The sequence below is a fragment of the Bemisia tabaci genome, chromosome 1, assembly GCF_918797505.1.
Source record: "Bemisia tabaci chromosome 1, PGI_BMITA_v3".
Taxonomy (NCBI): domain Eukaryota; kingdom Metazoa; phylum Arthropoda; class Insecta; order Hemiptera; family Aleyrodidae; genus Bemisia; species Bemisia tabaci.
In genome coordinates this window covers 191,683-209,696 of record NC_092793.1, presented here as the reverse complement: position 1 = coordinate 209,696, position 18,014 = coordinate 191,683, and the positions used below count along the sequence as shown (strand labels likewise).

Below are 18,014 nucleotides of genomic sequence, written 5' to 3'. Positions count from 1 at the left end.
CAATTAATATCAATGTCGTTCCCCATCCCGTTTTATCCATGTCTATCATATTTTATATCGAACTATATATCGAAGATCGATAGACATTACCCTGTTTTATCACTATCTATCCTATTTAATTCTTATCTACCCCGTTTCACACTGACTATTCCCCTTTTCTTAAAATTCCTACCTTTTATCCCGGTGAATATCAATAAATTCCGTCTTATCCCTGTCTATCCTGCTTTATATCGAACGATTATTCCCCTTTTCTTAAAATTCCTACCTTTTATCCCGGTGAATATCAATAAATTCCGTCATATCCCTGTCTATCCTGCTTTATATCGAACGATATATCGAAGATCTACATACAATACAATATTTTATCCCTACGAATGAAACCCCACAATATGATGGTAGGGGTGCAAGGCATGCCATAAGAAAAAAAAATATAAATAAAATCAGTTGGGGGGGGGGGGGGGCTACGGGAGTTAGAAAAATGAGCTGGGAGGGGAGGGGTAGAATAAATGCTGGCAAAAGAATTAGAACTAACCTGGCAATGATTCAAAAAAAAAAAAAAAAAAAAAAAAAAGGAGGTATAAAATCCGTTGACTTGGCCGAGAAATGGAAATAAGCTGATAGCAAACAAAGGTTACCAAGGAAACCAAGGAATGGAACTTTCATAAAAACAGTTTAGTGGAAAACAGCGTAAGTAGGGCACTTACGTTAATTACCGTTTAGAAAGTAAACGGTAAATGCGATTTAACCGAAAATCTATACAGTTCTTCATAAGATCAAAATGGACAAAATTACTAAATTTGAGACAGCTAACGTAAATCTAAAGATAGTTGAATCGGCTCCTGCGAAAACCGCTAATGTCCATTTTCTCTTATTTTGAGTAAACTGCAAAAAACTGTAGAAGCCTTTTAAATGCGGGATTAAAAAATGTTGAGAAGTTGATTATTACAAGAGTGGATTGTAGAAAAGGATCCCTAACAGGTTCCAGCTCCTCTTCTGTCTGGAATGGAGTAATTAAAAAGAAAGGACTCTGGACATTAGCGGTTTTCGCATGATACGTAAAAATCGCCGAGTTTTGGAGCCGTTTGATATTTTCAAAATTCATTCTGAAGATGTTAAAGCGGTAGATTATCATTCACATAAGGTTAAAAAAATAAAATTCCGGACAGTTGCGGTACTTAAAATAAGTTTCGCCACTAAACTCCCAGCAATAAACTGGACATTAGCGGTTTTCGCATGATTTGTGCGTGGACGGTTCTAAAACATCGAAAACGCATATTTTTCAGTATGCCTCTCGGGCAAAATACGGTTGGCCTTACGTATTTTGAGGCACTGAATCCGAATATGACCTCCGTTTTTTTCCATCACCCTCCAATTTAACAATCGGGATAACAGTCGGAAAAACACCGAAAATGCCCAAAAATGATCATTTTTCCGAGTAAAATCGGCTTTTCCGGAAAATTGGAGGGTGGCGGAAAAAAACTGAGGTCATATTAAGATTCAGCGCCTTAAAATGCATAAAGATCACCTAATGTCGTTCAGGAGACATTTTTTTATTTTGGTTTGTTGTACAGTAATTAGGCATACAACGATAGATGGACATTAGCGGTTTTCGCATGATTCGGACCACGGCTCCCCCTGAAAAGGGCTTCAAACCTAAGGAACAAACATGTTCACTACATTAATGAGTGTGTTTGACCTCCGAGGGTATTTTAACCCAAAAATCTCAAAATTGAAAAAAATGGACATTAGCGGTTTTCGCACGAGCCGATTCAGTTATCGTGAACGAAAGAATTGCTGACATAGATCCGGTAACTATTATAGGTAGAAGGATAGGATGGGATTTAAAAAAGCTTACAAATGCAGAGACAGCACGATTTGGCAGGTCAAATCGCGGCATTCATTGTTCATGGATTTACTTTTTTGGTTTACAGATTTTTTCTAATTTTTTTTCCAAAATTAATGTTTGTCCTATAATTAAAATTAGTGAATCCTCAGATAAAGCATACTGCGTCATCTTTAGTGAAATTTTTTGTCAAGGAGACTAAATCATTTATAACAAATTCTAGTGTTCCACCAGGTTTGAAAATAGATGTAATAATACTTTCATTACTATTGATTGACTCTCTGATCCTTTGAGCCAGGTTCCTTCCATGTGAGTCACTTAGCATTAGAAAGTTCGATTTATTTTTATTGCAACATAAGCGGGACGATTTGTTTCTAGTATTATCAAAACGTGAACATTCAATTTTTGAATTTAGTACGGTGGCTAGTTGCAACTTAGTGGCAAATCGTGATACAGTTTAGCGGTTTTCAGGGGTCAAAGTAGATGACATTTTAAAAGTTTTGAGTCGAAGAGGCATTTCAAATTTAGTGGCAGATCCAAGATGGTGGCCATTCAAAATGGCGTCCGGGCGCGTACTTTGAGCCGCTATAGATCGAGATCCATTGAACCGATTTAATTCTTCCTTTTTTTGTTTAAAAGGTAATTTACGGGAGAATATAACAAAATCACGAAATTTTTTATTTTGACAATATACAGGGTGTTTATTCCACAAAAACCGGTTTTTCAGAAACACAAACATCGTTTACATTTAAATAACTTTTCAGGATGGGCGTAACAGCAATTTAAGATGTATTTTTTCTGAAAGAGCTTGTTTTTGGCTTTCCAACGGTATATTACACTATGGGTCTTTAATTAACAGTTTGGGTAATATCTTAATCCGCGCGGCGGCGGCGCGCGATGGACCTCCGAAATAGCAGTGTAGCGCATACGCCATATCGCTCTAGTTCCGCTTCTACTGAACCAATTTCAAATTTTTTTGTTTTGTTCGGGAGGTGTATCAAAAGAGAAATTTGAAGACAGCTAAGGGGGATCTGAGCCCCCGAATCCTTTTTTATTCAATATAGAAAATGTCTATTTATGTGCTTTTCAGTGTTTTTTCCTTCTTGTACGTTGGCTTAGTGCCGAAAAAGGGCAAAATGCTGCGAATCGTGTTTTGCCACTTTGGGAGGTCAAACAAGATGACATTTGAAGAGTTTTGAGTCGAAGAGGCATTTCAAATTTAGTGGCAGATCCAAGATGGCGGCCATTAAAAATGGCGTCCGGGCGCGTACTTTGAGCCGCTATAGATCGAGATCCACTGAACCGATTTAATTCTTCTTTTTTTTGTTTAAACGGTAATTTACAGGAGAATATAACAAAATCACAAAAATTTTGATTTTGACAATATACAGGGTGATTTTTCCACAAAAACCTGTTTTTGTGCATTGAAAAAAAAAACTTTTAACCCATATAACTTTTAAAATTGCATGATTAATGCCACTTTAAATATGCAACACGTTAAAGAGCGTGTTTTAAGCTTTCCAACGATATATTATATGATGGGTCTAAAATTTCAGGTTTTCGCAACACTGCGATCCGCGCGACGGCGACACAGCGCGGGCCTGCATAAATTAATCCAGGGGCATATGTCGAAAAGAAGCCTCCCGTGGAATAGTGAATGGAGTAAGTGTGGAAAATGGCCTAATCACTTCTTTTCGATGTGTGGAAAAATGATTTTGATGTTGTCAAGCTCAATTTTGCGTCCAACCCCTCCAATTCAAGATGGCGGCCAAAATGGGGGCTTGGGGGTTGAAGATGTTGGAATTTGTTTTTGATGTCGTGTTAGGGGTCTATCACTATGAAACTTCGGTCGTAGAGTCCGCATTTGAGGTCCAAAATTGTCTCCGGCTCAAAGGGATGCCCAAAATCCAATATGGCCGCCATAATTTCCACGATAGGGTCAAATCTCCGAGAGTTGCGTAAATCTGCCGAGTAGGATATCTTTCACAGGGTTTTCTGGGTCGTGAATTTCACCGATGAGGTCAGAATTTCACTACAGGTTTATTGAAGCCCAAAAACTTCAATGTGGCGGCCAACATGGCTGCCGCTCAGATAGTGAGAACGGTAGAGAAGTTACCATGCATACAATGATGAATTTTCGTGCATGTTATGTACTCCGCTGATTCCGTATGTAGTCATCTAGTACATCGGAGTGGTAGCGATAGCTGTCTGTAGTACATCTAGGACATGTTCAAGAACGTATTTCCTGATTTTTCCCAAGAAAATACTTTTCTCGATTTAAGGACAAAATACACTTTTCTGAATACAACGGTCACCCTTGGGAGTTCCGCGGACAAAGGGGGATTCCAACTTTGGAGAGCGGGATTCTCAGTACGACTTTAAATTTTTTTTTCTTTATTAAAAGCAGAAAGTAAGCTGAGATTTAGGATAAATCGATACCAAAAATTCCACCATCAGCCAATCCCTTAAAGACGGAAAGGTAACTTCTCTACCGTTCTCACTATCTGAGCGGCAGCCATGTTGACCATTATCTTGGTTCTTGGAGAACTTTTATGGGCCTGTTTTGGTATTTGGACCTCATTTGTGGAATTTACGACCCAAAAAACCCATGCAGGGATACCTCACTCGAGGATACGAGCCTCAACAAAATATTTCACTCCGCAACGGCAGCCATGTTGGCCGCCATATTGAAGTGTTTGGGCTTCAATAAACCTGTAGTGAAATTCTGACCTCATCGGTGAAATTCACGACCCAGAAAACCCTGTGAAAGATATCCTACTCGGCAGATTTACGCAACTCTCGGAGATTTGACCCTATCGTGGAAATTATGGCGGCCATATTGGATTTTGGGCATCCCTTTGAGCCGGAGACAATTTTGGACCTCAAATGCGGACTCTACGACCGAAGTTTCATAGTGATAGACCCCTTACACGACATCAAAAACAAATTCCAACATCTTCAACCCCCAAGCCCCCATTTTGGCCGCCATCTTGAATTGGAGGGGTTGGACGCAAAATTGAGCTTGACAACATCAAAATTATTTTTCCACACATCGAAAAGAAGTGATTAGGCCATTTTCCACACTTACTCCATTCACTATTCCACGGGAGGCTTCTTTTCGACATATGCCCCTGGATTAATTTATGCAGGCCCGCGCTGTGTCGCCGTCGCGCGGATCGCAGTGTTGCGAAAACCTGAAATTTTAGACCCATCATATAATATATCGTTGGAAAGCTTAAAACACGCTCTTTAACGTGTTGCATATTTAAAGTGGCATTAATCATGCAATTTTAAAAGTTATATGGGTTAAAAGTTTTTTTTTTCAATGCACAAAAACAGGTTTTTGTGGAAAAAACACCCTGTATATTGTCAAAATCAAAATTTTTGTGATTTTGTTATATTCTCCTGTAAATTACCGTGTAAACAAAAAAAAGAAAAATTAAATCGGTTCAGTGAGTGGATCTCGATCTATAGCGGCTCAAAGTACGCGCCCGGACGCCATTTTTAATGGCCGCCATCTTGGATCTGCCACTAAATTTGAAATGCCTCTTCGACTCAAAACTCTTCAAATGTCATCTAGTTTGATCCCTGAAAGCCGCTAAACTGTATCACGATTTGCCACTATTTGCCCTTTTTTGGTAATTAGCCACTGCACTAATTAGTTTGCGTAGCTTTCAGACAATGGAGATGTTACATGTGTGAGGGATTTGCAATTTGACCATTGATTCTTATGTAAAAGTTTGCGAGTAACACGATGGTGCCGCTGCTATTCCATGAAATCATCTCCCAAGCTCAAAATAAGCTTTCAAAGTGAGGCCAAAATGGCTGGGATATCCCACCCTACCCTGAGAGTCTACCTCTACATCAAAACAAACTCTCCATGCAAAGATAGGGAGCAAATACATTAGCAGGGTTGCCGTGTTTTCAGTTTTGGAGTACCCAAATAAAGTGGCAACCCTGTTAATGTATTTGCTTCCTATCTTTGCATGGAGGGTTTGTTTTGATGTGGAGGTGGACTCTCAGGGTAGGGTGGGATATCCCCTCCATTTTGGCCTCACTTTGAGAGCTTTTTTTGAGCTTGGGAGATGATTTCAGAGAAAACCAGTGGCACCATCGTGTTTCTCGCGAACTATTGCATAAAAATCAATGGTCAAATCGCAAATCCATCACACATGCAACATCTCCATTTACTTTTTCCAACACACATTGCTTATTAGATCTGCTTACATTTGACTATTTCCTAAACAATTTATGTTTGTAGAAATTAGGACTGTCTCGTCATCAGATTTGCCTGTTATTATTGATCTATTGATTATTTCAGACTCTCCATTAAATCTAAATTTTTTGAAAACAATGGTGATCATGAGGCTAAAAACATCTGCCTCAGATTCATGTGCCCTACGCCCTACTTGGCTGGCTGACTTTGTGTCTTTTAAGTTTATTTATAAGAGACCCTATTGTCATTTCCTGGTTTAATTGACATTTTTTGATTATGCTACACTCTCTCTTAGTAATTATTTCTCCTCCTAGTTAAAGACTTGCATTGGTTAAGGACTTTTTTCTCTATAAGAGTTACCATGTCTTCCGTCAGAGCAATAATTTCGTTTATGAGAGCGTCTCTTTGTTCATGTAGATCAAAATGAGCTTCATGATCATCAGTCTTATGTTGAGATGAGTTTTCTCCAGAATCCAGTTGCGTGACTCTAGTCGGCGATAATTGCCAAAAACTAACATTTTGAACTGGTATTATTGATGTGCTTTGTATGCCGATGCTTGCGTGGGTCGCAGACTTGAGAGTATTCGTAAGAGATGGACCGGTTTTTGTGGTTTTGATTTTACTTTGGCTGTGCGTTTTTCCGCTGCTGGTGTTGGCGAGGGTGCTTTCGTTCGTCCACTGGACCGTCTCCCCAGTCTTTTTATTCATGTTGTCGTTGGTTGCAGTGGGCACAACCCATGATTATTTTTTGGCCGAGGAAGTAGCACGAAACCTACCTCTCAGGACCGAGTTGCGAGTGGCAGGAGGAGAGAGGGCTGCCGTGGCGGCGATTGACACGGTTTCGTATACCGTCTCATAGAGTACGCTGTGAAAGAATAAATATGAGCTTGGCTCATATCAGATTTCGTACTCCGGTCGAAGAGTAGCGAGAGTACACAACGTATGGAATCCGAATTTGAAATCACCGTATCTCTGATGAAATGAGCCAGGGCGATGTGTCGTCGCGGCGGTTAGTTTATCACAATAATGTAGCTTATACAATGTAGTCCAAATTCGCCCGAAATGCTCATGAGCAAAGTCTAAAAATTGATGCGGAGCTGTGTAGAGTTGGCAATAATATTACCTAACTCTACTCTACGCAGCACAAAACAAAGTCCAAAACAAGCCTCACAAACACTCAAAAAACGCCAAAAACTCAGAAAAAGGTCGAGAGAGGCACGAAGATTAATTAAAAACTTGACACACTGTATTTGAGACACGTTCTGGTGTATGTGAAAACAAAACCAGAGCCTCAAAAAAGAGTTTGAAAGTAGGGAAGAAATTTCAAGAGAGCTGAACCTTCGACACCTTTCTAGGTAAGTTAGGGTGACCCCAGTCGAAAACAGGGGCTCCACATAAATCGCATATCTGCTAAGAATGCATACATCCAAGAATTGTCGGACCAGAGCGAAGAATCTGGTCAACCTGTTTTTTTCCTTCCTCTGAAGGTTCCATTAGAAAATCAGCTACTTCTTAAAAAAAAAAAAACAAAACAAAAAAAATCTGCTGCGTAGCAATTGGTGCTGCAGTTTGGGGCAGGCGTTTTTAGAGGAAATGATTTAAAGAATAAATGAAAATTCTATTGGTGAGAGAAGACGAGTTTAATCTCAATGCAAAACTTAGTGATGACAAACAGAGACAAACCAGAAGAACCTGACTACAAAAACAGTGCAGGAACAAAACAAAAAATTGACTGAGGAAATGTGTGAAATAAAGCACATCAAAGGAATATCAGGTATTTTTGAGTGCCTTCCCTTCTATAAATAACTACGGGCTCGCCCAGACCTACCGTATCAGGCCTTTTTCTCGGTTAATGTAGGTCGTACGAAGTCCGGGATCGCACGGCTGATTGGGGAACCGACCCCAAGAAATCCGAATTTCATGGTTCCAGAGAACCCTCCCCCTCCCGGTGCCCCTTGGGGAGTAAAAGGGGGGGGGGTTCGTACTCCAAAAGTCAGAGTTTATGTCAAACTTTTGAAATTATTCCATAGGAGTTAAGTTTCCAGGAGTTTCCATAAGAAGTACAACATTTTTTTTCACAAATCGACACCAAGAAATCAAAAATCGGCCCATTCGTGTTCAAAATACCGACCCCTATAGGTGGGGGACAGAGCCCCTTTCAAAAAATTCAAGTTCGTTAAATTGACGTGAAGACTCGGAAAAATGTGTATTCATGGATAATGGACCTTAAGGAGCCCGAATTGGAGGGTTCCATTATCCTCTGAGACTTTTGTGATGGGGCTTGGGGGACTTAGAACTGTTGAATTTAACCATTGTGTGTGTGTGGGGGGGGGGGGGGTTACCCCTGTTCCCCATCAGAAAAGTCTCTGGGACCCTCAAATTCGGACTCCTTGAGGTCGACTACACATTTCTTCCGGGTCTTCACGTCAATTTAACGAACTTGAATTTTTTGAAAGGAGGCTCTGTCCCCCACCTATAGGGGTCGGTATTTTGAACACGAATGGGCCGATTTTAGATTTCTTGGTGTCGATTTGTGTTACAAATTTTTGTACTTCCTGACTCCGATGGAATAATTTCAAAATTTTGACATGAACCCTGACTTTTGAAATACGAATCCCTTTTTATCCCCCCCCCCCTCCGCAAGGGGCGCCGGGGGGCTCTGGGACCATGAAATTCGGATTCTTTGGGGTCGGTTCCCTGTTCAGCCCCGCGATCCAGGACTTCGTACGATCTACATTAACCGAGAAAAAGGCCTGGTACGGTAGGTCTGGGTCACCCTGTAAAAGCAATGAGAAAATCGCGAAATCAGATTCCCTAGTAGCAGAACCGTAGAAGGAAAAGATAAAGATCATGTACGAAATTTAATTTTTTTTATATAACGCATGCATACGAAAGTGTTGGAAGTGAACATTTTTACGTAACCAGTAAATAAAAAGTCATGATTTTCGTGAAATTTTCGCAAACGTACTAAAAAATCTTCTAATTCGCGAAAAGCTCACGAAAATGATGACCTTTTGTTCATATAATTGTTACATAAAAATTTTCACTTTTAACACTTTCGTATGCATGCGTTATACCGGGTGTCCATAAAGTAACTGAAAAGTGGGTATAATTTTTAAACAAAAAAAGATAGAAGGTCGCGGTTTGTGGCATTCTTCATCATCCAGAGGGGGAAATTTTTCGACGGGGGGTTTTTCTTGGTGGACCCCCCTGGGGGGCCCCAAGGGGGGGGGCAACTTTCAAAATTCAAATAGCAACCCCCATTTTTTTAGACATGGTTGAAAAGAACTTAAAAAGACAAGGAAAATGACGCAAATAAAATTAAAATCGGTTCGCTCGTTCAAAAGTTACAGCCGGTCAAAATTTTAAATTGACCACTTTTCAAAAAATCACCGTTGAGCTCCCAATTACCGAAAAAACAAAAACAAACCTGGAATGAAAAGTTTGGAAAGTGCCCTTTAAGGCAAGGAAAACCAACTGACGTTGTCACAAGTTTAGATGGCATTGTTTCAAAATAAAATTTCGGAAAATTCAACATGGCGGCAAATTTGAGGAAACGCGAATAATGAAAATTCCAGAAAGTGTTATCTTTCAAATACCCTCTAGTTTAAGGAAATCAATGGTATCAACTTTTTTTCCTTTATTTGGCCAAGTAAGAGCAATAATTTGCTGACGTGAAAGTTGGCAAGCGGGACCCCTTCAATCGTTGGAGTATGCGACATCACATGCACAGGATTAAGTGTGCTGTCAAAAAATGAAGCCGATGTGAAAAAGCGCTCCTCCTTTGGGATGCTTTAGTAATGTTCAAGGTCCTCATTCTCAAAAAAGAAGAAGAGAAAAATTAAGCAATTTTTTTATTTTTATTATTTTTTAAAGTGGAAGTTCTTATACCTGATGCTCTGTTATTCCGTCAAATGTTCAAAGTGATCTTCATTTTGCTGCAAACAATAGTAAATTTACAATAGTAATTGCCAACTAAATCAGAACGCAGTATGATCAAGAGAACTTAGCATACTGATTTCAGATTCGTAAACAGTGTTACCGATCAGATATTGCATCAGATATTACCTAAAATATCGGTTCCTCAAATCGTGAGGTTGAGGCTGTCAATAAGATAATCTCAACTCAGATAATAATCAAGAGTAGAACGGCGTTTTCGGAATTGAAAGCGTAGCAGATATCCTTCTGGCCAACTCGGAGTGCCAGGAATTAGAGAATCACAATTATTCTTGCGTTTTCAATTTTCAGATAGAGAAATGTCAAAAATGTCAACCGCCCCTACCCCATCAGGATATACCATGTTAATTTGGCTCACCAAGTTTGTGGGTAAAAATTGATTAATTTCTCTTTTCTTATTTTTTGAGGATGAGGACCTTGAACATTTCTAAAGCATCCCAAAGGCGGAGCGCTTTTTCACATCGGCTTCATTTTTTGACAGCACACTTAATCCTGTGCATGTGATGTCGCATACTCCAACGATTGAAGGGGTCTCGCTTGCCAACTTTCACGTCAGCAAATTATTGCTCTTACTTGGCCAAATAAAGGAAAAAAAGTTGATACCATTGATTTCCTTAAACTAGAGGGTATTTGAAAGATAACACTTTCTGGAATTTTCATTATTCGCGTTTCCTCAAATTTGCCGCCATGTTGAATTTTCCGAAATTTTATTTTGAAACAATGCCATCCAAACTTGTGACAACGTCAGTTGGTTTTCCTTGCCTTAAAGGGCACTTTCCAAACTTTTCATTCCAGGTTTGTTTTTGTTTTTTCGGTAATTGGGAGCTCAACGGTGATTTTTTGAAAAGTGGTCAATTTAAAATTTTGACCGGCTGTAACTTTTGAACGAGCGAACCGATTTTAATTTTATTTGCGTCATTTTCCTTGTCTTTTTAAGTTCTTTTCAACCATGTCTAAAAAAATGGGGGTTGCTATTTGAATTTTGAAAGTTGCCCCCCCTTGGGGCCCCCCAGGGGGGTCCACCAAGAAAAACCCCCCGTCGAAAAATTTCCCCCTCTGAATGATGAAGAATGCCACAAACCGCGACCTTTTATCTTTTTTTGTTCATAAATTATACCCACTTTTCAGTTACTTTACGGACACCCGGTATAAAAAAATAAAAAAATTACCTTATCTAGCTTTTATCATTTTTAATATATTATGGCCAGGTCTGAACCTTGATTTTTTTTTATATAAGCGTTACACGTTTTTTATGTAAAACCACCATTTAGATAGCAGATATGTTTTTTTTATACTTTTATTAGAGAAACAAAAATTTGTTCTGCTACTGGGGTTACAGGTAATGTTACATTCGGGTGGGCAGAACTCCCTTAATTGGGGGTTTTGGACCAAAGAACAATCAAAATTATTATTGGTGAGGTGAGATCCACATCATATAAAAAAGCCAAATCGAACGAACCTGATGTTCCTTAATATGTAGATGACCCTACAAGAAAACAACGATATAAAGCCGGAAATCGTGTGTTAGGGAGGCAAAACCACCCTAGTTCTGGGGTTTTAAGCCAAATCCTTTCTTTTTTCACATCACGGAGGTCAAACCCGTAACATATAAATATTCTAACTTCACTGAGTCCAGGCTCCTCAACATCTTTGTCGAATTGTATAATTACAATCAAAGTAATCAACTACGTATCCACAGAAAATCAACTTGGATTCTGGAAAAGTATACCTATCATACAGGCGATTCAACAGATCTTTTGTAAAATCTATCATCCATTTGAACAACGATTGCCCGCAGTAGCCTTCATGTTGACCTAGCAAAAGCTTTTGATCGTGTTAATCATTGTCTATTATTAAAAAACATAAATTCCGTGGCATTGATAACTCTTCTATTAATCTGAGGAATGTTTTAAGCAAAAAAAACAAGTATTCATTGTTTATTTTTGTTGTGGAAAACAATTTTCTTGGGTGCCCTTACAGAAATTGGTTAAACAAACTTTCGGTTAAATTTGAAAACAGCATTTAAAAAAAAAAAAAAAAAAAAAAAAAAAAAAAAAAAAAAAAAATTATCTTGAATACTGATGCACTTTCAAAGGGGAGAAAATATTTTAAAGAAATCTTTCATTGTGATTTTTACTTGCAGTATAAGCGACTGGCTCTGTTGCACCTCCTCGGGGGGCACGTGTAATTTAAACAGACAACTAATCACAATAAACTCCTTGGATTTTCCGTATTTTGGGCATTGTGATTGTCCCCCAGGTGTTAAATCTAATCTGATCTACTGAGCGACTGAGAGCATAAAAGACAAAGAACCCCGCACGATCCTTAAGGGGAATCTCTCCACGTCAAATCTGATGAAACTTGGATATGTTGCCGAGCTAGTCATTCTGACCTAAAGCTCTCATGGGCTGTGAAAGAGATCCATTGTGCGATTTTCGAGATGTTCACCGTTTTACATGCGTGAACGGGGCTCCCGCCGGCCGGACCATTGTGCAGCGCTACTCGTGCCCTTCCCTTCCAGCAGGCTGATTATTTACTTTCATAGATCCCGGCTATAGATCTGCAAATCTGATCTATGGCGCATCTATGATCAAACTTTTTGCGATTCTACACTGTGATTTCACCCGATAGATAAGAGACAGATCAGCAAAATTGGAATACAGTGTTAAACGATTGCGTTGAGAGAAAAATATTCGTTCTAACCGAGCAGAAAACTCGATTCTCCGAGTGAAGAAGAAGAAGCGCATAGGAACCCTGACCTCCGAAGAAAACATTTATTGCGTTTGACTCAACCTCGTCCTATCAGCAGCTGCGGCGCAGTGGACAGCAGCGTCGATATTCAGTCGTAACCAATCCAGGCGATTGTGGGTTCGAATCCCGCCGCGGCACTACCGGTCGGCCAATTAGAAGCACAGTTTTAATAGATGTCACTGCATCTTGTGCCTGAGGGTTGGGGGATCCGCATCTATCAATAGATGTATGGCTGCATCTATTGAGATTAGTTCTGAATCGCTTGGAATCTCTGTCTCGTAGATACTCAACCCACGTCTACCGTGGTCAATAGATGCAGCATGTAAATAATCAGCCTGCAGTCAACTCCGGACCCTCACCGCTTCCGCCCCACACGTACCCGCAGCGCGGACTCACGAGGCTTTGCTCACCATCATCGCATCGGGCCGCACCGCATGCCGTCTTATCACACGGCCTGGTGATGATAGGCACAGCCTCGTGAGCGTCGGAATCTGAGCTTTGGGTATGGGTGGCGGGGAAGCGAAGAGGGGCCGGAGTGGACTGGAGGAGAAGGGTACGAGTAGCGCTGCACAAGAGTCCGGCCGGCGGGAGCTCCGTTCACGCAAATAAAACGGCAAACATTTCGAAGACTGCACATGGGATCTCTTTCAGCCCATGAAAGCTTTTGATTAGAATGACTAGCTGGGCTAGTCGGCCTCCTGTGGTGTAGTGGTTGTGGCGCTGGCTCTACAATCAGGGAGTCCCGGGTTCGATTCCCGGCTAGGCGACCCGAGTTTGATGGTCTCAAACAACGGTTGCCTTGGGCTGGTACATGGTAGGAATGGAGGGGGGAGGGGCTCTAACTGGAAGCGCAAGGATTGTGTGGTATTTGAAGTAGTAGTAAAAAAAAAAAAAAAATAAAATATACCCAAGTTTCATCAGATTTAACCGGAGGGAGATTCCCCATTAGGATCGTGCGGGTTTTTTGGTATTTCACAGAGGCATACTCAATTCTGAAAGGCATTGCCTTCAAAAACCTCTCAAAAGATACAAGCTTGGTAGATTTTTGTGTAAGTTTACGTTGACTAAACAACATCCTGATTTAAACCTTATGAACTAGCTCTCTCAGAAATCCGAACGTAGTGTGCTCGTAAAATGCTATAAGTTCCTCTGATAATCTAAGACGGATACTTTACATAGGTCGACAAGTTCTCTTAGTCTTTCATCTGTAGACTTTAGAGATGCTAATGATAAGTCTTTGTCAGAAAGTAAGCTTGACAAGTCCCTTAAAAGACCAGTAATTTCGACTTTCCGAGGAATTTCACACGGATCTTGAGAGCTTTTGGTTTTCGCTAGGTTGAATCCTCCAACAATAACTGGCTTTGCTTTTGTTCCATCGAATGGCTTTAATGGTCCAATTAATTCACAAGTAGTTTTCTGGGAGCCAATAAAAAATAAATGAACTTTGTGAATGTGTTTGCACATGGGGTGCTTATCAGTGCATGTACAATAGTATAGGTGACCACAAAGCTCGTGGCAGTGAGAACATGTTTTGTAGCACAATTCAGCTGTGCACTCATGATTTACACGAACTACCAGATGAAACTTGCTGATGTTGGTACTCGACTTTATTTCCCAATGATCCTGAAACAAGAAAGTAACTGCATCGTCAGGAATAAGGACCCCTTCTTCATGGCGACTGTTTCCAGGATCGCTCAAACCGAAAGAAACCCCTAGGATTTGTTCGTTCGCTCTTCGGAGGTAGTCGTCTTCTTCAAGCTCAAGTAGAAGGTTAATGAAGTCTTCCAAATTCCACTTTGATTTCCGCCTCATGTGTTTTAATATTTTGTTGTGGTAAGCCTCGCTGAGCATTACTGTATTGATGCCAGAATTGTTGAAATCTCTAAAACACAGCATCCATTTTTTCAAATGATTTTCATAATTTGACAGAAATTCTAAAAAATTCGGCGAAAGTTCAGAGTACAATTCTTTGAAATTTTCTAATATGTTACGGGCAACAATTTCATTATCAGAATGAGCTACAGATTGTAAAGCTTGAAACATTTCATAGTGAAGCTCTTCAGGCGCAAACTGTGAAAGGTTCAGCAAGAAATCTTTGTAAGTCTTCCAAATACAAAACACATGCCGCACATTCTCGCTAAAAACAGATTGAATTGCTTCATTCAATTCGGGATCGTTATTTGAAATTATGCAATTTATTGTTACATCTTGACAGTGAAACAGAATCGAATAAAAGAAGATTTTCAAAACTGATGAGCTCATACTATTTGTGATGAGATGAGCAACTGGATACTCATTCATTTTCTCATCTGGTACTACCAAGTTCAAAATTTGGTACGATCTCCCTTCATTACGGTAAGATGTGTCGAGTGACAGAGCCACTTGACAGCCATTGACGAACATTTCGCGCTGCTCCTTCGTTTGGATGCCGAGGATAAAAGTATCAGCCATAACGGACATATCTTGAAATTCTTCCGGCCCTACGTAAACCTCTGGATTATCAGATTTATATAGAATGACAGGACTATCACATTCCCTGAGACAATTTTGAACAATATTAATGACCGTTGTCTCGTTATCTGGCAGTCTCTCTACCAGTAACAAATCCTCGTGGTTTTCAACGTCTATTAATGTATCATCCAATAACTCTGTTACTTCAATTACTTCAACAGACTCTGCCACTGCTGGCTTTTCTTCTGCACCTGAAGCTTCATCGGCATATTTTTGACTCGTTTCTCTTGGTTTAAGTAGATGACAGTGCATGGGCTGAAATAATACGTCAAAACTAGTTCCCTCTAGTTCAATTAGTTTCATGTATGCAATGCAAGTTTTTCCAGTTTTCGTTTGATCCTTAAAATTTGAGTAATTTATTCTGCACTGTACTTTATCTCTCTCACCATCTTGCTGACAGTAAAAATATTGAACAGCGCCTTTTTTGCCATTGACTTTGATGAAATGTGCAAATGTTTCTTCCTCAATTTGCTTTTTCCAGCTAATAAAATCTTCATATGATTGAAAGTTCAAACGGGACGTTTCTTCGAAATTATGACGATGAATATTGGTCAGATGTTGAATCAAGGCTTCTTTTTGGTAGAAATTAGCTTCACAGTTTTCATACAGGCAACTTCGCTTTTTCATCTGCTTGTTTTGTGTCACCCTAGCTGTGCAATTTTTCAAGTGCTTTTTCAGATTATCTATTCGATTAAACGGCCGACCACAAACTTCACATTTGGCAAGAGTTTTATTGGCATTATCATTCCGAGAACATACTCTTACATGACGATTCAAGCTGGTCTTCCTCGGAAAAACTTTGGAGCAGAATTGACACCCATAGAAGAGAACACCACTGTTACAAGAGAGTTCACTTACAGTCTCCATTTTTTTTTTTATATATTCTCTGAGTCACTTGTCAAAAATATACTTATCACCAGATTTAAGCATATTCTTCAGGCACCAGTTCCAATGAGATACCTTTAGGGCTGCAATGAGCTCAAAATGAAATCAAGCTTCATCCTTTCTTTTCTCCAAATGTCACTTCGCAGCTGAAAAAAATGAATTGTCTTTTAGACTTACATTGAACATTTTGAACATACTTGGACAAGTATTTTGGAGTTTAATCTTGGAAATTTACACTTAAAACGACACCAAAATTTCGAACTTTCTCTTCAGCCGATATGACTTTTGATAAAGATACATTTTACATAGGAACACTTATCCGTTTTACCATTTTATATTTTATGGCCTCATTGTGAGGCGAATAATTCAAAAGCATGAAGTCAACATTTAACAACAAATTTAGCTGTTTTTTCCGTTTGCAGCGATTTCGATCAATTAGTTTTCGACAATAGTACAACTCATATGTACTTTTCAGATAGATAATACAATTTTGAGGACGAATACAACACTGGTTTTCCATTCAATTTTACAGGATGCGACTGAAAAGCGTGTTTACGGGAATCACGCTGAGAAATGATTTCTCTAGAAATTCTAGAATTTCAACGATTTTCGGCTTTTTGAAAGTTGGAAACTAAAAATATGATTTATCTATGGTTATAAACGTTTAAAACGTAAAATTTCCTAATAATTTCATACCTGAAATGGATACTGTGAACTTTTTAAAGAGGGTTAAATATGGCGTTAAATTTGTCTATCGGAAAACCTGGCTGATCGCTTTAGAACAACTTTCTTAACATATACCCAAAATCAAGTTTGGTACTTATTGTTTGGAGTAAATTTTTTGGTACCAGTGTAATAGCACATGAAAGTTGAAACAATGTTAATGAATAAATTTTTTAAGGTATTTAAGTGTACTTATAAGCCAATTTTTGAGACGTCAAAAACTTACAAATTCAATTACAAGGCTCTGTCTGAGGTTTTTGTGTTTTCTCATGGCTGCAAACAATTTTTCTTATCAAACCATGGTAATCATTCGAAAGCTTGTAAAATTGTATTTAAGGAATGTAAGTACCTTCATTTATCTTATTGGTGTCTCTCGAGAGAATGCGAGGGCAAAGTTGAACAAAATTGAAATTTGCTGGAGGAAAAATTTCCCACGTTTTTTCTCATTTTTTACGTGCAAAAAGGCGTTTGATAAAGAAAACAAGGTGCGCATTAAAAAGTTTATGAAATTCTCTGTAAATTAGGGTCGATCAAGTTTGCCATAAAACCTTTTAGAGGGGTCTTAACACTGAATTTTGTTTTTATGTAAAAAATTTGTGATAAAATTTAACATTTTAGGATTTGTGAGATTTGATCGACTAAGAAGAGCTTCTGAATGGGACAAGAGTCAATTTTGTGTTTATTTTGCCCAAACTGGGCATGCAAATTATGAGATTCGTATTTTCTTTTAAATTTCTAGTTTGTTTGTTTCCTGGCATTCGACACGCCAAGGATTTAATGATTTTATTATTTCACTTAATGGTTGCATAATCAGGCCGGGGCATGATAAGCGGTTGTATAACCAGTTGCGTAACTGCCAGGCCAGTTATCACCGATTATGTAATCACATCACGCCTCCTTTCATGATTATGTAACCACCCTTATAAATACCGCGGCAGGAGCCACTTTCAGTTCAGTTGCTTTTTCTCGTTCAAAGCACTCACAGCGAGCAAGCCCGTCTAAGGCTGCTCTAGCACGCCCGTTTAAGGCTGCTTTCTCAATGCTTTAAAAGGCACGCCTGTCTAAGGCTGCTTTACTCATGCATTAAGAGACACGCCCGTCTAAGGCTGTTTCCTTCCACTGGCACGC

General features: G+C 39.3%; 2 protein-coding genes across 2 annotated transcripts in view; both read right to left on the bottom strand.

The window, feature by feature from the left end:
- Kdsr (3-ketodihydrosphingosine reductase) overlaps window positions 1–18,014 on the bottom strand; it is a 110,067-nt gene that overhangs the window by 80,061 nt on the left and 11,992 nt on the right. The window lies entirely within an intron of this gene.
- Window positions 8,686–16,232, bottom strand: LOC140223703 (uncharacterized). Its single transcript, XM_072297533.1, has one exon. The coding sequence runs from the start codon at window positions 16,143–16,145 to the stop codon at window positions 13,905–13,907; it is 2,241 nt and encodes a 746-aa protein (XP_072153634.1). The 5' UTR covers window positions 16,146–16,232; the 3' UTR covers window positions 8,686–13,904.

Coding starts and splice junctions, on each gene's coding strand:
- LOC140223703 (XM_072297533.1), bottom strand. CDS start 16,145: ATGGAGACTGTAAGTGAACTCTCTTGTAACAGTGGTGTTCTCTTCTAT.